This window comes from Siphateles boraxobius, unplaced genomic scaffold (assembly GCF_051911475.1).
Source record: "Siphateles boraxobius isolate OS27281-9 unplaced genomic scaffold, OSU_SipBor_1 9, whole genome shotgun sequence".
Lineage (NCBI taxonomy): Eukaryota > Metazoa > Chordata > Actinopteri > Cypriniformes > Leuciscidae > Siphateles > Siphateles boraxobius.
Window position 1 is genome coordinate 22541089 of NW_027509219.1, and position 22304 is coordinate 22563392.

Sequence of the window (22304 nt, forward strand, 5' to 3'; positions counted from 1 at the left end):
TTACTGATATAGTTGTTTTTGTAGTTTTGGTGTAATTAGTTAATCTTAAGATTTAATAAACAATAGACACAGCAGCTTTTCAATATCAAGTGGGCTATTTTTTAATTAAAAAAAAAACATCACAGACTAACTTTTTAGACGACACTACCTAAAATACAAATAACGATTTAAAAAAAGAACAAAAAAATGTTCACACAACAAATTCTAGTATGCCAAAACATTCAAATGATTAAATTGAAAAATGCAATATATTGCAAGCACTTGTAGGCTACTGCAGGTTTAGCTCTCAAATTTATGAAAACAACATCACTGACCTAAAAGAAAAAATATATCATATATGATATACTGTATAACAGGATGGGGTAACACTTTATTTTACAGTGTCCTTGTTACATGTAGTAACTATAGTAATAATTACATGCAACTAACCCTAAATCAATCCCTTTTCCTACCCCTATAAGTAAGTAGGCTACATGTAGTTAATTATTATTACTCCATACTTAAATGTAGTCTATAATTACACTGTAACATGGATAACTTAAAATAAAGTGTAACCCAAAATAGCATGTACATGTAATGGCATGTAACAATGTGGATTTTCCACCATTATCTTTCACAAGCATTTGTGTTTAGTATACAATTTGTGTAGGCCTTTAGGCAAATAACAAAAACAAAAAAGCTCACATTAAAAAAAAACTTCTCATGCCAGTTTTGACTTCGGTTGGCATGTAGACTGGATTTGCTGAATAGGAGAAACAAACAGGTTTATAAGGGTGCTCTTGAATATGGCAGACTTGTTTTTGAGTCATTTGTTTCCCTCAGTTTCTTTGGGAATAGCAATATTGATGTTATAATGTCCACTATAGTGCCAAGGATGTCACACGATAGGCCAGCATTTCCTGCTGGCTTTCCCTGTGTCTGAGAAGTTCTAGTTCATCTCCATCTCCTGGGCAGCTGATGATTTAAGAGGAACAGAATCAAAGCCATCTGACGTTCTCTGTAAAAGAGCAGAATTCTATTAAGAAAATGTCTTTATCTGTCTGTTAACGCTATTAAATATTATTGTAACATAAGAACATGACATTCTTGAGTGTCATCAAGAATATCTATAGAGTTTGTGGTACATAGAAAAATGAAGTCTGTCTTGTGACTTCCTCACCTCTCTGGAATATGACTTGATCTTGGTGAAGAAAGATTTTTTTGAGAGATAGATGAGGTCATCCTCTGCATCTTCTCCTTCCATGATGGCACAGCTATCTGCAGCTGGAAGTTCACACTCCTTATCTCCTGCTGTCATCATTAGCTTAGAGTACTTATACTGCAGCCTAAAGAGAGGGCATGAATACTCTTACAGCTTATTCATGTGGATTACTAAAGTAATCTACTATATATTAAGTTACTATAGTAGCTTTTAAAATACATATAGTTTGAAATCCAGTGTGTCTACAATTTTAGGTTTTTGATCTAAAATTCTAGACACACTGGATTTCAATATATATATATATATTTTTTTTTTTTTTTTGTTTGTTTTTTTTTTTAAAGCTTTTGCTTGGAATAACTACACAAATTTAATTATATTTTCATTATATTATAATATATATCTTCCTTAAATAGGCATTACTAGAATAAAAGCTAGGCTTTATTTTATTTTAAAGTCGGCTTAAAACAGAAGTTGCAATCCCGACTGTGATGTACAGTTGTAATCGAAATTATTCATCCCCTACTGCAAATCAGGTTTATAGGCAAGATTTACAGACGTTCAGCTGTTTGCAATGAACAAATCAAACAAAAGAAATTGAAATAGCTCAACACAACAAAAGTTTCAAGTGGTGTCCCCAAATTCAACTGAAAATGTAACTTTTAATGACTTCCTCAGTTTCAAAATTATTCAACCCCTTAATGGCAAGCATCTTTAATACTTAGTAGAACACCCTTTTGCTGTTGTGACCAGCTGCAAACGAGATGTATAACCAGACACCAGCTTTTGGCAGCGTTTCTGAGGAATCTTAGTCCATTCCTCAAGAGCAATGGCCTCCAGTTCAGTTCTATTCTTGGGTTTGCGTGCTGCAACCCTCTTTAAATCCCACCAGAGATTTTCTATGGGGTTCAATTCAGGTGACTGTGATGGCCACCACTGATCCATAGGGCCAGAAAGTTCCAGTTTTGTTACGTCGCTCCAAAAAACAGAATCTCAAAACTTCTGTGGCTTATTTATATAATTTTGACCAAATTGGAGCCGACATTTCTTATGCTTTTGGATCAGTACTGGTGTACTTTGAGTTCTGGCATGGAAACCGCATGTGCTTAGAACGCACCTTACTGTGCAAGCTGAAACCTCAGTGCCTGTTGCCACCAAGTCTTGCTGCAAGTCTTTTGCAGTCACTCAAGGGTTTTTCTGAACCTGCCTTCTCAGAAATTTGGTTGCAGTCATTGATAGCTTCCTTTTTCTGTCCAGGTAGTGTAACCACTGTTCCTTTAACTCTGAACTTGCGAACTATGATTCCAGCAGTGTATGAAATTTTTTTTGTATCTGGTTCCTTGTTTGTGAAGGGCGATGATATCTTCTCTTAACTTTTTGGATTAATCTTTTAACTTAGCCATATTTTTAACATGCAGTCAAACGTGACACTCAACAAACCTCAATACCTCAAAACTCAAATATCCCAATTCAGATATTTCATGTGTTCTAGCACAAGCTCACCTGGTGCAACTAATGAAGCCCTTGATTAGTTGCATCAGGTGTGCTTGAGACAACACCTGTTTTGCAGATGTGTGCAGTTGCGAGGGTTTCTATTCAGGGGTTGAATATTTCTGAGACTGCAGAAGTCATTTAAAAGTTGCATTTTCAGTTGATCTGTGGAAATCACTTGAAACATTTGTTGTGTTGAGCTATTTCAATTACTTTTGCTTGATTTGTTCATTGAAAACAGCTGAACGTCTGTAAATTTTGCCAATAAACCTGCAATGAGGGTTGATTACAACTGTATATTCAGGTAAAATGGCTTCTCAAACAAGAAAAAAATGAAGGTCATGAATTGATTGGATGGTTAGATTATTGTGGTAAGTACATATGTCATCATAGAAGACAGAGGCCTGGTTGCACAGGCAGGGCTTCGATTAAGCCAGGATTTGGCCTTTTATAAACTTGCCTTAGAAAAAACATTACTGGTGTGGATCTTGAGACAAAACAATGGCAGTGACATTGTCACTATGTTCAGAAAGTTTTCATTAGTCACGTTTTCCTTTGTTCAGTTTTCCCGCCACTCCTTTGTTACCACGGTCCCCGTCATTAATAGTTTATTTGTACCAGCTCTGTTCTGTTAATCATCTCGTTTGTGTTTGTTACCTAAGTTGTGTCCTTGCCTTCATTCTCTGTCCAATCACCGTTATGTTAATTTGTGTTTGCTATTACCTGTCTCTCTGCCTGTCTGGGGTACCGGTATTAAGATTAAACTTTGAGTGTACTGAACTGGATCTGTCTGTCTTTGTCTTCCTGCCTGAAACACAACGTGACTGTAAAGGTCACCAGCTGGAGTGCCCTTTAGAGCAACCAGAGGGCACTCTACTTCAGTTTTTTGTTTTTCTCTCACAACTACATTTCCCATAACTCACTGCCCGGACTCATCATCACTGATCACATTCACCTGTTTGTCATTACCTTGTTTAGCTCATCCATTATAAGCCTGGTTTTCACATTCAATCACTGCATAGTTTTGTATGTTGTTGCACTGCATCTCTGAACATTTCTTTTGTTCCCTGTATTTCGTTTTTTTTTTTTTTTGGACTCTCTGCCTGCCTCTGGATTACCCGTTTGCCTTGTTCCCATCCTTGTGTGTTTGTTTGTTTGTTTGGACTGCCTACCTGGATTTTGACCTGTTGCCTGTTCACTTGATTATGTGTCTGGATTACCCCATCTTATTAAAAGCTGCATTTGCATCTTAACTTTCTTGTCTCAGAGCCGTTTGTGACAGTGACAGACATCTTGAGATATGTCAGTGCAAGTTGCTTTGAGTTAAAACAGCTCAACATGCATTTTGGTCTGTGTTGCAAGAGGGAAGGGAATTTTGTTGAAAGTTATTTTGGTTAAGGATTATGAGGGAACATGAATAAAAAATAAAAGATGTGCACAGATAAATCCTTTACAGTAAATACTGTGATATTCCATTAAAAAAATTGTCAATTTTGATTTCAATTGAGTCAATACTTTGTATATCATCCATCTTCATTGAATTTTTCATTAGATCCAATTAAACTTAGTTAAATTCACATGTATGCTGCTTAGTTCTCCACTTTCTGTTATTGGATGTTAAAGTAACAGTTTTTGTTATAATTTTTAGGCAAGATTTCTGTGCATCCCTAAATGGATGTTTTCAAGACTTTATGAAATGTATCAGTTTTCTGAAAGATAATAAACTATATATAATGTTCAGTAATGGAATCTCACTTGCGTGTCCTTTTCCAGAAGTAGCAGATAAGTGTAATGAGCAATACAGCAGCCACAGTTCCAATGGAGACGCCAAATTTCAGCCAGAAGTCCAGTGTCACACAGGCACTAATCTGCTGAGATGGCAGCGACACCCCACCTGTGCACCTCAGAGGTTGCTGCCACACATAGGTAGTCCTCTGAGAAACACAAACACATTTTAGCTGCATTAAGTCAAAATATACAGGATTGTTCTAACAGGGGTTCCCAATTCCAGTCCCTGTGCCTCTCCACTCTGCACAGTTTGTATGTGTGCATCTCAATCTGCTCCTTAGTTCAGTAGTCAGGGCACTGATCAGGCAGTCGCCATTTTAAGTGCTGTCTCAATCGCAAAATGCTTCCAGTAACCTGAAACGTTTGCACCCTACAAAATCCCACAATGCACTGTGAGAACCAGGGAACATCGATGCTCACTATGTTCACTTACTGGAAGTTCTGGAGAAAGAAACATAAATCGTGCATTCATTCAGAACACCCTGAAACGTTATCAAACACAGACGAAACAAGTCGCGCGATGCCATAATAGAAAATAATATAAATTAATATAAATGACCATACTTTAATTTAATATGCATGTGTATAATGCATCCATATAAATATTCATAATTTTAAATTTCACTTAATCTATCCTGTTAGGGTCCAGAGCCTAAAACTGATGGATATATCTATGTTGCGATGTTTAATAGGAATAATGTAATTTGGTTATATTAAAGGGTTAGTTCAACCAAAAAAGAAAATTCTGTCAGTTCTCACGCATGCGTCATGGCGCTCTCGTGAACTCACGTCAGAGGCCCACACGGAAGAAAATTAATAGTTGAATATAGTCTTTTTTTTTTTTTTTTTTTTTGCACACAAAAAGTATTCTCATCGCTTGATAAACGTAAGGTTGACCCACTGTAGTCGCATGGACTATTTTAAACATTGTCTTTACTAACTTTCTCGGCCGGAAAGATCAAATTATCTAGAAGCCTATTGAGGAGTGAGACAGCCCTCACGATTTATCACGAATATCTTCATTTTTGTTCCAAAGATGAACGAAAGTCTTACGTGGTTGGAACAACATGAGGGTGAATAATTACTGACAGAATTTACATTTTTGGCTGAACTAACCCTTTAAATATGTCATTTTATCTTATTCAACCTGTCATCATGATAGTTGATTTGTAACTGTCGCATCTCATACAATTTACACCCATGACACCTGCTTCGGATTAGGATCTTAAGATGGTGAAAAACTCTTTTAAGTCCACTTCGCAGCACACTTATGGTTGAATGGAACCCACCCCTCAATTGAGCATGTCAGATAAGAGAGACATACAAAATGTGCAGAACAGGGAGGCGTGAGGACTGGAATTAGGAACCCCTGTTCTACAATCAATGGGGGGCGGGGGGGGGGCTTAATTCAGTCACTATCATGATGTATGTTGACACGTACCTGAATTCCTTGGATGCAAGCACTCACGATTTCCTTATAGTTGCTCTCAGAGCAGAGAGGACAGGCATGCTGGGAACGCCACAGGAAATGGAAGGAGCAGCCGTCACAGGTGCCCTCTGAGCACTTACTACACCAATGACAGAAAGCAAGCAATAAAGAGTGATATTCCTCCATCCTCTGTTGATTCCGAGTTGGATTACAAACACAAAGCTAGTTAAAGTTCAGTCCAAACTCATACGATATTCACACTTTCAAATCAGTGTGTTTATTGGTCTTAATTTTTTCATTGGAACACCCCCAAATATAGGGGAAAATTCTAATAAAATAAAAAAATGTTCATTATGATGATGATGATGATTATTACTAAATAAAATATTATTCAAATAATTAAGAAATATTATTATTATAATATTTCCAGTAAAATAAAATAAATAATTTTTATTTACAGTACAACTGTAAAACTACAATATTTTTATATTTTTGGCTGTCTTTATTTCTTAATCTCCAAACTTTTAACCACCAGTAATGTTTAGAGTAGAGGTGAGGATCTATGTGCAGCAATCTTTATTATAATTTAACAAAAAAGAAGACTATGAAGAGAACAAGAATAATCCACCATGTAAACTAAAAAGTGACAGCATTGTAAAATAATTTTTTTAACACAGGATAATGAAGAACTTAACATAATCGGTAACTACAGAAAGAAACTAAAATCATATTAGAAACCATGACAACCAAGAAAACATGTACGAAACAGAAACTAAGAACACAGGAACCATTGAGTGAAATGAAAATCAAAATAAAAGTCCCTTGAACAAAAATTAACTAATGTGACACCATCAAGCTTTTATTTTAGCAGAAAACCACAGGGAGCTTAAAGCTTCTCTTTTGTTGACAACAGCCGGTTTAAAAAATGCTTCTCATTACAAGTTTTAGAAGGTGGTTGCCTCATATGGCATTCCCAAATGTACGTAATAAGCGAGCCAAACTCAGAACACATGCAGAGATGAGTTCATGTGGCATTTACTGCAAACCAAGTCGTTTAGAGGCACTAAAAACACTGGATTATGAGCTGCTCATGTGCACAAGAACACAGTGGCACACTTCACTCTAAAACATGCAGCATATATATTTATGTAATTAAATTGCACCCTTTGTGATTTGATAATCACACTAAACCATAATCACGATTTCGGTTTTATATTGATCAAACGTGCAGCCTTACCCAAAAGTAAACATTTTCGTTTTGTACCTTGGTAGGGAAACATGGTCTTTCAGTGTTACAGTGGGATCACATCGAAGCCTAATGGAGGTTGATCTTCCATTTTTACATGCTTGCGTAGTTTCTCTAGATCTGTTGACACCATTAATGAGAAGAACATAACATTACAGATCAATCTAGAGAAAATCACTGAGATACTGAGTTGAGTTCAGAGTTTGTAAACCCAATAAAAGCATTAGAATAAAGAGAGTACATACCACTGAAAGCAAGTACTCACCTGTAGTAGAATATGACATCCGGCAGCTCTGATTCAACAGGAAAGTTGCCGTCCAATGACGAGATGTCATCAAATTTGTGGTCAGTGCTCACTCCTGTGTATAAAATATTTAGCATCTGATGAATCCCTATGCCCAGCTGGCATGGGTTTATTTGATAGCGATATCAAAGCAGCGGTAGCACTCACCAATTAAAGTGTCTCCAATACTGAAGGGCTGAGAGGACACAACACTCTGACCCCTGATCTCAGAAGGCACTACAGTGAATTGACAGATATAGCCTTTTACACCCCTCTTGCTTTCAGTGACATTCTCCTCACAGGATGCAAGAACCCTGTTCTAGATAAGAGACAGGCACACTTTATTGTGTGATTCTGAGCTTTTACTACTCAGACTTCAAGGTTTAAAACTTCATTTGGTCTAATTTATTCTCTTACTTCTGTTCCACACAGTGCCACACTGAAATGGTGGATATATTGCAGCCCTTTACTGGTGAAGCGTGGGCTGCCCTGGAAGCCTGTGACGTTTGCCAGTGGAGTGAAATCATAATGCAAGGTCTCTCCTTTATGATGCAGTGCTAATGTACAGTCACTCATGCACGCAGAACGGCCCTGTGGACAAATGAAACAAATGTATGTAACAAGAACTGGATGGATATGTAAAATATTTGGAAAGTGCACAAACTGCAAATATCATCATAAGGAAAGTTAATAAAAAAAGATGCATATGTAATAAAATATAATAATTAAATTGAATTATTATTAAAAAATAAGAAATTAATTATGCTATATTATTTTTATAATAATTTGTATTAATTATTTCACTTTAGTAAGTATGCATGAGTGATAGAGATTTTCACTGTATGACAGAAATTCTTCAATATGACTAGGACTGTTATATACAGTGCCTAGCATAAGTGAACACACTCATGCTAAAGTTGACTAAAAAGAGGAATAAAAAATCATCTTTTTGAAATTGATCTTAATGCCTTAATTTAAAAAATAAGGAAAAATCCAACCTTTAAGGACACCAAATTTCTTTGTAAATGAATAATGTATCGTAAATAAATAAATGTTTTCCTTAAAATACAGTAAGTCAGGACACCCCTATGTTAAATTCCCATAGAGGCAGGAAGATTTTTATTTTTAAAGGCCAGTTATTCATGGATCCAGCATACTATGCATCCTGATAAAGTTCCCTTGGCCTTTGGAATTAAAATATCCCCACATCATCACACATCCTTCACCATACCTAGAGATTGGCATGGGGTACTTTCAATTAGATCATCTCTCAATGCAAATCAAACCAGCTATTAGGCTAACTGAAATAAAACTATGCCAATCTCTAGGTATGGTGTAGGACGTTTGATGATGTGGGGATTTTTAATTCCAAAGTCCACGGGAAATTTATCAGGATGCATCCTGGATCCATGAAACAACTGGCCTTTAAAAATACAATCTGCCTGCCTCTATGGGAATTTAACATAGGGGTGTCCTGACTTACGCACCCTGTATTTTAAGGAAGAACATTTATTTATTTACGATACATTATTCATTCACAAAGAAAATTGGTGTCCTTAAAGGTATAGCGGAGGATATTCTTTGTCCAGGTGGGTAGCCTATACTATTTCTCTACCTAAGTATCAATCATTCTGGGGATATGTTTACGTAAGGCCGTCGTACGTGCTCGTCCCTTCTGCGCATGCGCACTTTCAGGTGTATTATGTGTGATGAGTTACGGTTTCAGCCATTCCTTTGAAAATGGCTGAGGGTCGAAAAAGAAAAAATTTATACGAAGTGTATGATAAGAAGAGAAAGGCCGCAGTATATACAAACAAGACCAGAGTGATTTTGGGTGAATATTTCACACGCTGGCGTGCGCTAAAAGCACAGGTTGGGCTTCCCACTGATGCCGCAGTCAAGAAGATTCTACTAGACAGGTAAAGTTTGTCATGCTATTTGGAGAAATCCATTTAAAATCACTGCTAGTAAAAGTTAATGTAAGCTTTGATTAGCGATGCTAGCCCTGGCACAAGTCATGCACCGCGTAGACACGGTAAACATCTCAATTTGTCTAAAGTACCCTTATGACCAAATGGTAAATGGTATCCTGCTGAAATATTCTTAAACCTTGTGTGTTCATTTTCGATAATTACAATGTGTTCACCATAGTATTTATTACACAAATCCAACAAGCTACTTCTCCATTGCATAGATTGCAATTGAGTCCTCGGTCACTCAACACGTTTAATAGGCGTTCCCTCTCGGGAGCAAATAGAGTGTTGCGCATGTGCATTTTTAAAAAAATTGGAGAGGGCGGGTCTTCTCTAAAATTCGGAAAGATCCTCCGCTATACCTTTAAAGATTGGATTTGTCCTCATTTTTTAAATTAAGGCATTAAGATCAATTTCTAAAAGATGATTTTTTATTCCTCTTTAATCAACTTTAGCATGGGTATGTTCACGTATGCTATCCACTGTAAGCAGCAAAATATTAGTGTCTAAATCAGAAATTATATATTAATGGATATACAGTATACAGGGCCTGCGACACTAGAAATGCACAAATCTTGATACCCGTTTCAATACCAAATATTCACAAAAAAAGCCATAGGACTTATTTTTAAGGTGTTAAACTTCTTTTTAAACTGTTTACCAACTAAATATTTAATTCATTTATACAAAACTGTTTTGTAACAACAATTTATGTATCCATACAAAAGTAGATCACCTTTTAAAACTTTTAAGACCATGTGGTATTTTCCATTCTGTGTGAGTGGCCCCCGTTCTTTCAGCTCACTGCAGTTTTAAAGCCCTCACATTTTATGTATCAGGCATTCATATACAGTTTACAGCCAGATGATGAACAGTACCTGTTCCGGCCAGTAGGCGGGACTGTTTCAGTCAACAGGCGTCAGTAAACCATTATTGATTCAAAAAGCTAATAAGTTAATAAAAACTGTTCAAAAATACTGAGAACTTAAGTCAAGGATCTGTGGTTAATAAACTCCACAGTTTACAATGGAACCTTGTAAATTTATAGTTTTGGGGGAAATTAAATAATATATTGCAATAAATGAAGGGTATTAAAGGCATTGATCGATGTAGAATAGGCAATCATTCATATCATATTGTTATAAACAATTATTATTTAGGTGGTGCTACCATCAATGGTCAGTCAAACAAAACTAAATCAAATAAATACATAGTAAATTAATTTTATAATAAAATGTTTTCAACAGCGGATTGTTATAGGTCATGGTGCATTGAAAAAATTATATTCCCAGTATCCACAATACAATAATGGACAAATTACTTTTTAAAATATTACTCCACTTTGATGCACTGTATTAAGCTAAATTCTTTGATAACTTTATGCATGCGTAAGCAGTATGACAATGAGATAACAAAATAGCCTATTAAAAAATATCTCATATCAATTTACTTCCCTTTTTGTCCTTTTGGACTTCAACCACCCAATAACCACAATTATTCATCATAACCGTTAATATACTGTGTCTCTGTGTGTGTGTATGAAACTGTTCTCTGCAGGTACATGAGCACTGAACGGCCACCGGCGGCCTGGAGCTCAATCACCAAAAACTTCTAAACAAATTGTAAAATAGGCATTATGTTAATATATGAGTCACATATTTGAGGTCTAAATTATTACATTCTCACCTAAAAAACATCTCTCAAAACTACATTCTGTGACACAACAACAGTAGTATTTGGAAAAAAAAATATGGTGGATTTGCTCGACCGCCATGACGCCGTAAGCCTAGTGATACAAACGGTGCAACGGTTACTGTGTCGATACTGGGGGAATATCGCACGGCTGGAAAAAAGGCTTTCAGCCAATCAGCTTCGAGAACCAGAAAGAACTGTTGTATACATATATATTATATGTGACCCTGGACCACAAAACCCAGTCACATGGGTCAATTTTCTGAAATTGAGATTTATACATCTGAAAGCTAAATAAATAAGCTTTCCATTGATGTATGGTATGTTAGGATAGGACATATATTTGGCCGAGATACAACTATTTGAAAATCTGGAATCTGAGGCTGCAAAAAAATCGAAACATTGAGAAAATCGCCTTTATAGTTGTCCATTTATGTTTGTGATTGTGCTGCATTCACTCACAAAAATAAATGTTTTATACATTTACTGTAGGAAATTTACAAAATATCTTCATGGAACATGATCTTTACTTAATATCCTAATAATTTTTGGCATAAAAGAAAAATGTATATGTTTGACCCATACAATGTGTTGTTGGCTTTTGCCACAAACATACCATTTGGAGTACTTACTTCATTACTGTAAGTATTGGGTCCACAAGGTATGCAGGCTTCCTTTCCGACTGGCTGCTCAGGCCTGATGATGGTATTTGAGGGACAGCTTTTACACACTCCAGTGCCGTTCAGCATGTAGTGTCCTGGAGGGCAGGGAACGCAGGCAGAGTCAGCCAGAGCCAGAGCACACTGTCGACATTCTGAAGCCACACCCCCAATCGCATTAGTGAGGTGAACTGAGTAGATCTTAGCCAGGTCAGAGCTGTATTCATTTTTCTGTAACACAGACACACAGTCATAGGTTATCAAAGGATTTTAGAGTCTACAAAGTCTGATACTTAACAGTAAAAAAGTAAAACAAAACAGGAAGTGAAAGATTTCGCTAGAGTTTAATCTCACCATGCTGAAGGCCGCAGTGCGCTGAAAACCCCAGGTGAAGCTTACAGTGTTGTTGCTTTTAATAAGGTAAGAGTAGGACTGCTTTCCTATAGTGCCTGACCAACTCTCCACCATCATATTATTCCTTTCATTCTGTCCCTGAGGAGAGATGTAGACAAAATTTAGACATTAAAACTCTGAAGGATAAGGCAAAAATATTGTAATGATTATATTATATGTTATAACTTAAAAGTTTGGGGTCAATACATTTATTTTTAAATAAATTAATAGTTTTATTCAACAAAGGAAAGGATGCATTAAACTGATCAAAAGTGAAAGTAAAGACATTTATAATGTTACAAAAGATTTCTGTTTCAAAGAAATGCTGTTTTTACGATTTATTTATTTTTATCATGAGACTTCTTTCAAAAACATTTTAAAAAATCCTACTGACCCCAAACTTATAAATTTAATTTTTATTTTAAACAATAAAAGACAACACTCCTCTGTATACTGGAAAAGTAAGCTAAAGATAGATATAGATATAAAAGTTAAAGATATGAGCCACATTATAAATGTTTTTAGAAAATAAAAATAATGAAATGTTGTTCAATCTCTAATTGTAAATTTCACATATATTATAATATAAAACATGGTCAAACTCACTGCCATGAAATACAGTTTACAATCAGCTGTACACTTCGTTTCAAACACAAATGTTATTCTGGAGAGCACGACTCTCTCTTTGTCTTCACTCAGGGAATGAGGCTGGCTGAAAAAAGGAAAGACCAAAATGACATATATAGAGTAAATTATTAACCCAGGTTTTATGTATCTGGTATTAGTAATGCTGATCCTTCATTTGACATATCGAGATCATTAATAAGATGCAGTTGCTGTTTGTTAACATATGAGAGCAGTGTGTGCTCACCTGTATCCAGGAACTGTGAGCGTCAGCAGCATGTAATCAGAGTCCTGATCGCTTGGAGTGGTGTAGATGTACTCACCCGCAACCTCCCAGCCTGATACAACAAAACACCTTTACATCAACAACTATGGCAAAACAAAACAAAAAATGTCTAAAAAAAACTAAATCCCCCAATCAGTGGCTCACTCAAAATGTACCTGTGCTCCTCTCAGTGCTGCTGTATTCTGAGCTGAAGACTGAACTCCTCATGTTGCCGGGCATCTTGTTCCACCATTTATACTCAAAACCCAAAACTGGTTCCGTTCCAGCGGGACACTCAGAACATTCTGAACACATGTGACACAGTTGGTGATTTCTAATTCTGAATTCTGTTATTGATGCACTGAAATAATACACAAAAGTACACATTTCATGTGATTTACAAATGTAGTGTTGTCATCCAGAGATATAACACTGATGCATATGCTGTCACAGGTTAGTTTAATGTTTGTTTTTCTCTACCCTGTTGGCTGTGTCTCTCTACCTGTCCCATTTGAATAGAAGCCATGTGGGCAGGGTTCACAGGTGGAGGTGTTGCTGGAGAAGAATCCTGGATTGCATGGAGTACAAGCCACCATCTCCCCTGAGGCCGGGAGCTTCACTGCCCCCTCCGCACTCTCGCTGCATATCTTGGGCTCAATCCACTTATACATCAGCTGCGTCTAAATACACAAAACACATACACAAAAACAGTCAGTTGTCAAATTGAGATGATCTAATGTATAACGGACATTTAGGGTGCGTTCACGCAAGCTAGTTTTGATTAGATTAAAACAAAATTTAGTGTGATTATTCTTTTAGTGTGAACCCCGCCATCTGAACCCTACTGCGCAAGGGTACTCTGATGCGGTTTGAATGAAATGTGAACGCAACACAGACAAAATACATCTAAACAAATCAAAAACAGGACATGATGTCATGAGATGCGACCCTAAAAAGACAGAATGCTCAAGCTTATCTGTTTTTTTCTCATCATAGCTATGTTGCCCACTACATTACAGTACAGGTGTTGAGACTGCCGATCTTCGAATTCCTGGCGCTGTTTTGCCTCTTACACATTTTATAAGCTTTTTGTGAGTTCTCAACTGGTAGAAATACCATGTAGGCCTACACACATACAACAAGCGCATTTAGCCTAGCACACAGCATTGTTTTGGATGTTAGGTATAGGTCTACGCCATAAAAGCTGTTTTTGTGTATCTTTAGGTTCGGTAAAAAATATAAACAAGGACTAAATGTATTATTTTCTGGTCTGGACCAAAAAAGAACATGAGAACTGAACTAACTTACAAGTGTGAACAAAACCTTAAAATGAAATAGCATGGTACCTGACCACTGGAGTCACATGGTGTGTGAGTATAGAAGTAATCAGTCGCCTTGCATGGCGGTCGCTGTAGACAGGTTCCAGAACCAATCCCTAGAGTTACACATACACAGGAGAGAGGAAAACGCCAGTGGGGTTAGGAAAAACACACGCAAGCACACTCGTTTAGATAAAGTGATAAAACATAGTAGGCAAATCCAAGAGCTTTACAGGCACAGGGGCGTCCAGGTCATTTACATTTACATTTTACTTGCATGTGGTTACATTTAAATGCTTGATCGCATCTAAATGTAACGGTCAAAACCCTTCACAAGGCATTTGTTGGGTGACTACCAGTCATTAAAAAAAACATTTGATTAAATGCTTTGTAAAAAAAAAAAAAAAAAAAAAAACATTTAGATGAAATCTATACAGTAGGCTATTTGTCAGTTTAAACTTTAAAGGGATATTGTGTAGGAATTTCCCCCAACTAGCGCTGAAATTGTATTCTGCATTCAAACGAATTGTGCTCTCCAGTCCAGCGACTCGCTTTTTCCTTTGTAGGACAACTCGGAAGTTAGCGGCGCATGGGTTCCCTCGATCGAAAAGCTATGCATTTTCCCATAGACTTTTGGAAAATCGCAAAAAATAAAATCTGTGTCCAACAAAGAGTTGTGACCCTTACACGTTTTTTCTATCAAGACAAGATAATCTTTACAAGTTAATCCAAAATGTATACATTTTGAAGCCTATATAAAGTTTAAAAAACCACAAGCAGACACAATAAAGTTTAAAAAACCACAAGCAGGTTATAACTGGCGTGTTTTATGTCATAGATCAAAACGTGAAAATATTAAGAGGCTTTGTTAACCACAGCCCTTATTTCAGGCGATTTAGCAAAAACCCATTCAAAAAACCCATAGACTTTAGGGCGAGGGAACCGGAAGTGCTAAAATGCTAACTCCCTTCCACGTTTTGGCCTACAAAGTGTCGTCATAACTTCGGCACTCTATGCTTGTTGCATCTACGGTAGCTGTTATGTACCAAAAAGCAATGACAGGATGTCTTCTAATAGCACTTAGTCGAGTTTTCCTTCGGGTGAACAGTGTTGTTATTTCAAACAAACTGCAACTTGACACAACGTGCAAACGAATGTTACAGTATGAATAATAACAGTGCAATGCAGCCTTTTAAACTTGCAGGGGCCGTGACAAGCGCCTCTCACTGCTCTGCTCCTCCGTTTCTGTTGCTTTCAGTTATGTGACGCTGGCTCTGAACGAAAATGCGTTTGCCTAGTACTTTTCGACCCTCTCTGCTATTATAGTTTTTCAAGATGGCGGAACGACATGGAAGCCTCCGTGGACCTACCCGTCACATGTATATAAAGATAATAAATTATTCGTTTACGAGGATAAGTCAGATAAATGGCAGAGGTAGATGTAAATCACATTTGTTTGATTGTACAGCAAAATCAAAAATATTGATTTTAGATAATAAAATACATAAGAAACTACACATAGTCCCTTTAAAGCATAGGTTTAAAGCATAGACTGTGGTTTATAGGGGCTATATTTAGAAACCCATGTTAGCGACATCGGTGGCCGTTAAGTGAACTGCAGGTAGGAACTTATTGCCTACCGTATGCTCCGATCACAGACAGCCTCGCACTCGTGCAAACATTACGTACAAGACTGACTGCGAAATTCTTTTTCGTTCTTTGCTTAGAAGTAAAATGTTGGAAATACCGTTACAGCGAACATCCCGAGGCCATCCACGCTGCTGAGAGCGACATTTAGATGAATAACGTTAGGTATGCAAATATGTGCTGGGCGTTTTCCTCTCAATAACAAAATAACCCCCCCAAAAATGACTGGAGTGAGAAAGCGGCAGTTTAGAAAGCATCTGGTCACCACGATTTGGATATTTGCACCAGTTCTGCGATTCAACTGCATAATTTCGACAGATGAGGTTATTAAAATAACATTTTTATTATAGTTGAGAACGGAAGATAGCGGGAACGCGCTTAACCTTGACATCTTTGGGTTTTTGCCGGTTTTTCCTGTGAAACCAGTCAACAGGCTAGGAAGTCAGGACATGTGGGAATGTCGTGTTTTTTCCTTCTTTTCAGTTTTGTTACAAGCTGTTCACACATTTGCAATACAAAAATCCAGTAACACATTCAAATTATTACATAGGCTATAGCCCCATTTAACAACAAAATATATAACAATTAAGCCCTTTCAATATAGCTAACATTTTATAAATTATAAAATGCAGACTGACAAGCCTCAGGATCATATCAAATATACTGTAAATATTCCACTAACACAAAACATCCTCACATACACACATCTAAGTACAACAAAAAACAAAACTATGAGCAGAGATGAAGATGAAATGACATGGAGCACAAACAACAGCAGCTGCTGACCCTGATGGCCGGCCTGAATTAACATTCATGGTCATTTTGCTTTAAAAATGCTGAGACGCACCTGAATATTTGTCTGCCTCACATGGTTGACACGCAGTGGCTCCCTTATTAGAATATGAATTAGCAGCGCATGGGATGCAGCGGGCAGCCCCTGGTTTATCACTATAGGTTCCAGGCTTACAGTGAAAACACTCAGATGTATACGAGACCCCTGAGAAGAAAAAGGTCAATTATTATTTTATAATTGTTTTTTTCATGCATTTATAAAGTATTTCCAACATGCCATCTTTATTTGAAGTACTACACAAATAATTGTGATGGATAAATACCTAAGATGCTAATGTTCTTCAGCAGAACTGGTTTGGCAGTGTTGGCAGCCAAAGTGAAACCCGTTGTTCTCCAGTACAAGACATTGTTACCACTACTCAGCTCTACCTGGTTAGACAGCGAAAAAAAAAAGGTTTTGAGGCCTGGGACTTCCATATATTCTCTCAAAAGATACACACGTACTTACATAATGATAATCCCAATCACTTTCGGATATCTTCATCCAGCGACGTTGAGAGTCTGTAGACTGACACTGGTCATTTTGAACCTGTTAACACACTTATGTTGTCATATCCCATATCATGCATGACAACATTATCAGGGTACCACCAGAAACACATTTGGTTATTATAAAACTCAGTTTATTACCTTTATATTGTTTACTATGTTATTTAAATATTACATAAATATTCAATTTAACTGACCATAATGTCTTTAAAGCGGTATATTCTTTGTTTACTTACATAAAACTCAAAAAATATGTGGCTGTCCGGATAGAAGTACTGGAAGGACACAGATCCAGGCTTCTTCAAACTCACAGCATAGGAAAGAGTTGAAGTGCATTCATCTGAGTTAGAGGCAACATAGTCACCTTTCGGGATCCATGTTGAGCTATACAAATGCAAGAGACGCATGCAATGGGTTCCCATAAAAGCAAATTTCCACAAATGTCTGTTCTTCAATTTAATTTAAATTCAAATAACTCAAGGTCCTGACTCGTCAAGCACTTTTACATTTACTATTAAACATTATGTGCATGCAATTACAGTTAAGGGAATGTTGAATGGTTCAACCATCCACTTGATCTTGAATTTTAAGCACTAGCACCCTTTTGCATTTTATGAATGCAGTAGTTCTCATTTTACATACATATAAGTCACTCACTTGGAGCAATTTGTGTAAGTGTCTCCGAAGTTAATATTGATGCCATGGCTGATAAAGCCAGTGGGCAAACTGTCCCACTCATCGAAGGCAACACCCGTCCCAAGAGAATATGTCCCTGCGACGCATTTCTGACACTCTTGAGTCCTCATGTCCAGAAATTCACCTTCACTACAGGTGAACGCTGACAACAGAAAAAAAAAAAACACAACACAATTAAATGGCTTTCTAGATTCGAAAACTCTATAACTTGTAACAGCATGTTATAGACAGTATTATTAATAATTTGTATCTAGTAGTTAGTTTCTGTGTGTGTAGCCTGAAAAACCCTACATTATGGGGATAAGATGTCCCCACAAAGATGGCAATATCTGAAATCCTTGTCCTTTTATGGACATTTTTGGTACCCATGAGGAAAACGGTTTATAAATCGTACTATGTGATGTTTTTTGAAAATGTAAAAATGCAGATAGTTTTCTGTAATGGGTAGGTTTAGGGGTATGGGTTAGTGTATGTAGGGGGATAGAATATGCAGTTTGTACAGTATAAAATGTCTATTGAAAGTCCTGGTATAACATGAAAACAAAACCTGTGTGAGTGTGTTGTAGGTACTCACTGCATTGGGTGCCTTTGACTGGGTCAGGTAGGCCAGTGCATGTCTCTGGCTTGTTGGGTATCGCCACTCTCCATCGAGAGCCCAGAACGTCACAGTCTGTGTACTCAAAATGGTAATCAGACTGCAAAATAATGAAACATACAACAACTGAATTAAAATGTCTTTGTGTAATTGAGTTTTAAAAATAGGACCATGGAAAAAATTGACACAATATTTTGCAAGGTCAATACATTTGTCGGCACACTTGGAGAACTTTAGAGATGTCAACCACATCAACCTAGTCAGTTATGACTGAAGTATTTATGCAAGAAAATTATATTGTGCAGTCATCCAGTTACTATAAGGAAAAATAAACTAAAACGATAAAGAGGCCGATGCAGAGTGTTTTAGAAAGCCGTTACTCTAATTGTTTAATAAAATGTAGACATGAAATGTTGATTTCAGTTTGAATTATTAAAAAATGTACCTGTATATAACGCTACAGCTAAAAAAAATAAAAACAGTCCATTACAATGTACAAAAAAAATCAACATAGCCACAAGAAAAATGCTACAACATTATTACAGTACTATAGCTGTATAGTACTTTTAGGTCATTTACTTTTCAGTACAATTATTAGCTGAGATGCTAAACTTTTTACTTTGTGCTTCACAGACATAATACACATTTGTTGTCATTGTGGAAACCAACCCTCTGACGTAGCTACTAACATCTTGCGATTAATATGCCTCTGGATTATCTCCTTTTAAAACACTGTGTAAGATCAATATTTGCACTGTAGGCGGATCAACCCACTAGTGATCAGCTTCAAGGATGTCTTCATATCCTTGTCTAAACAAACAGTCTTTAACAGGTTGCATATTATTTACTCACCATTGTGCGAAGAGGGAGACGCAGATTAAATAAAATCTTGAGTAAATAAACCTTTAACACCTCTAAACATTTTGTTTATATATTTATCCTAATTTGACTTAACATAATAATCTACTAAGATATACTTAAATGCTTAAAGGTGTGGTTTAAATGAAACAAATGGTTTGTACATGTTAAAAGCTAACTCCCACAAAGAACAGGCAGCTGGAAAGAATCATGAACCTAAATTAACCTGACTAAATGGCACCTGAGGTAACAGCAGACAATTCACAGAGCAAATCAGAATAACCCATGTGGAATGAAACAAGATTAATTGTTAACAAAACCTTAACATGACAAGTGGTAGAAGTTCCTATGTGCTTTGTGTTAGTTCAGCTACGTTATGTTTAGTGAGAAGAAAGAAAAAAGAAAAAAAAAGTTATTCTGAACAAGCAGTCCACATCATAATCTCCACATCCATATAAATGATGAAACCAAAACACCAAGGCAACAGAACGGAGTGACATTTGTTTCTATGGTGCCTTGTAGGAGTCAGATTACCTGATGAATCTCTTACTCCTACATAAAACATTTGCTGTCTGTGTTGTTGTTTTTTTCTAAGGTTCTAAGGTCATTGGCTAGGTCTATTTTCAATTATATTTGCACACTTAACCACTACCTGAAACATTCTAAGACTGAACTGAACACACTTACAGACTATTTCCAATGACTGGAGCCAATTTTACACGCAGACTGTGAACACTGAATGAACGGTGAGTTTGGTCATGATCAGTCGTAAGTACCAAATTACATTCATAATCGGCCTTACAGTCGTTAAGTGTGTCTCCGGCTTTAGGCTTGGCGGGCTAAATCTGCTACGCTGCTTCTGCTCTATGATTGAAGATACAGATGAAAAATGCACTTAAATACAGTGAATCAAGCTGCTGGAAGGAAAACCACCTAGCAGATCTATGCAGGTGGTGCTGGGGAAGGTGGAGGGCTAAGAAAAATCCCTTAGTGTGCTGCAATGAGTTGATCTAGTTTGGGACTGAAATAAATAAGTTAGGTAAACAGAGTCAGCTGCTCGGAAGAGTTTCATGACTGAACTATGTATATACTAATATATATAATTAACAAAATAATTAAGAGATTGAAAGTCCTGATTTCTGTCATGTTGTGGTTAAATCTGCATCTGGCTATGTTCTGAGGAAATCAGTTTAATTGTTTATTTATTTATCAATGTGCCTATAGAACACACTTTTATTTCACTGCCAATACAAAAAGAAAAAGACAGGTATATCAATGCAGGTAATATCAATTTTGTGAACTGACCCAAACAGCAGATGTCCTTTTCACACAGCTCTCTAAGGCAACGGCCAAGCTTATCTGGACATGATAAGGTAAATGTGTGACATGACCCATTTCCATATTCTCACTCTTATTCAAACATGATTATTTTCTTGAGGAACCCGAGGACAGAGAGAGGAAACATAAAGTTGGACTGCTACAACAACAAAAATGTCTTTAAAATTCAATATCCTGATCAGAAAGGAAACAAGCATACTGAAAGTTAATACGGATGCTTGTGAGGTTTTTTATTAACTAAGAAAACATACAGCTCATGTCCCTTATTTGCTTTTTTAACTGATAAATGCTATGTCCGTTTTTTTCTATTTGTTCCTGAATGTTTTCATTGTTTCTTATTTGTCAAGTGAAATAATGTTAAACACAAGCTTCACTGCGTGATGATGTGTGTACAAGATGATTCTTGGCAGGTGAGCAAAACAGGTGCCTTTCGATTTCTGAACAGGGAAGAAATGTTGAGTGTATTTTCTATTTATGGCCCAAACAGTTTATTTATATAGAACTGGCCTAGTCCTCCAGTACTGTATGATAATGTTTGGTGTTTATAATGATCAATATTCCATCAGCAACAGCATCAGCACAAATGTGTTATTCTGTCAATGTGAGTTCAGCCAGTACAGTCTGTCAGTCAATAAGTAGGCCTAGGTAATGAAGATGTAGTTCTAGCAGCTGTCAGAAATAAACAGCAAATTAATAGAAAATATATAGGACAAAACACATAGTATTGCGTTATTTTTAAAAGACTATTTTAACGCTGCAATCTTAGACCATCTGTTAATGCAAAATAAAGTAGTATCTTACCTCTTTGCAGCTAGGCAATTCCGCTGTCTCCGTTAAAAGTAGTAAAGGTAGCAAAAATATGACACAAACCCTTTGCGTTCCCGCACTGAAAAGCACGTGGCTTAAAAACATAGCTGTTTCCAAAAGATATGTTCCCTTCAGGCAAGGCGTGTGACAAAACAGACGTGCTGTTAATATTGCTGCGCTTTTATCCCGACACTGTTTGCACATACTAGTCTTTTAAGCGTGTAACGCGCTCAGCTCTCCTATTGGTCAGTCTCTCTGAGATGGAGTCCAAACTGCAAACTGTGTCCGGACTCCGTAGGCTATATCTAAATAGATGAATATTCGTTAAGACTCAACAACAACTTTAAAATAACACAATCTTATTAGTCCATGTGTTTATAACGAGCAAAAAGTAAATGGCATAAGTAATAAGATGACTCTTTTGATCTTCAAGCACATCGGGACACTTTTTGCCATTGAGATGACTTGGAAAAGTGTCCCAATCAACCTGAATTCCAGATTTTTTTATTTTTATTTTTGCTGTTGTCAGTTAATCAAGTTATCAACTGTTTATAAAAAAAATTACACCCAAATGTGCTTGTCTGTAATGTAAGCATATGATTTATTTACGCTTCGCGCTGTGTATTGGTGCAACAGAAACAAAGCTCAGTTGGTTTCTAGGC

At 36.7% G+C, this 22304-nt stretch overlaps 1 protein-coding gene across 1 annotated transcript; it reads right to left on the reverse strand.

The window, feature by feature from the left end:
• Positions 1-85: 85 nt before the first annotated feature.
• On the reverse strand, positions 86-21947 carry elapor1 (endosome-lysosome associated apoptosis and autophagy regulator 1). Its single transcript, XM_077222623.1, has 22 exons — positions 21637-21947; positions 18619-18739; positions 18006-18186; positions 17585-17732; positions 17308-17388; positions 17123-17228; positions 16855-17004; positions 14388-14476; positions 13544-13721; positions 13218-13346; positions 13024-13114; positions 12759-12864; positions 12114-12251; positions 11733-11990; positions 7853-8026; positions 7604-7754; positions 7418-7511; positions 7171-7272; positions 5919-6045; positions 4445-4623; positions 1160-1325; positions 86-997 (listed from the first exon to the last, which is right to left on the reverse strand). Exons 1-22 carry the CDS (start codon positions 21844-21846, stop codon positions 929-931), a joined length of 3048 nt encoding a protein of 1015 aa, XP_077078738.1. The 5' UTR covers positions 21847-21947; the 3' UTR covers positions 86-928.
• Positions 21948-22304: the final 357 nt, after the last annotated feature.

Excerpts from the sequence above, each read along its gene's own strand:
- elapor1 (XM_077222623.1), bottom strand. The coding sequence starts at position 21,846 with ATGTGCAAACAGTGTCGGGATAAAAGCGCAGCAATATTAACAGCACGT. Across the intron at positions 7,273-7,417 it reads GATGTCATATTCTACTACAG|ATCTAGAGAAACTACGCAAG; the intron begins GTGAGTACTTGC and ends TGGTGTCAACAG. Across the intron at positions 1,326-4,444 it reads TTCTGGAAAAGGACACGCAA|GCTGCAGTATAAGTACTCTA; the intron begins GTGAGATTCCAT and ends CCCTCTCTTTAG.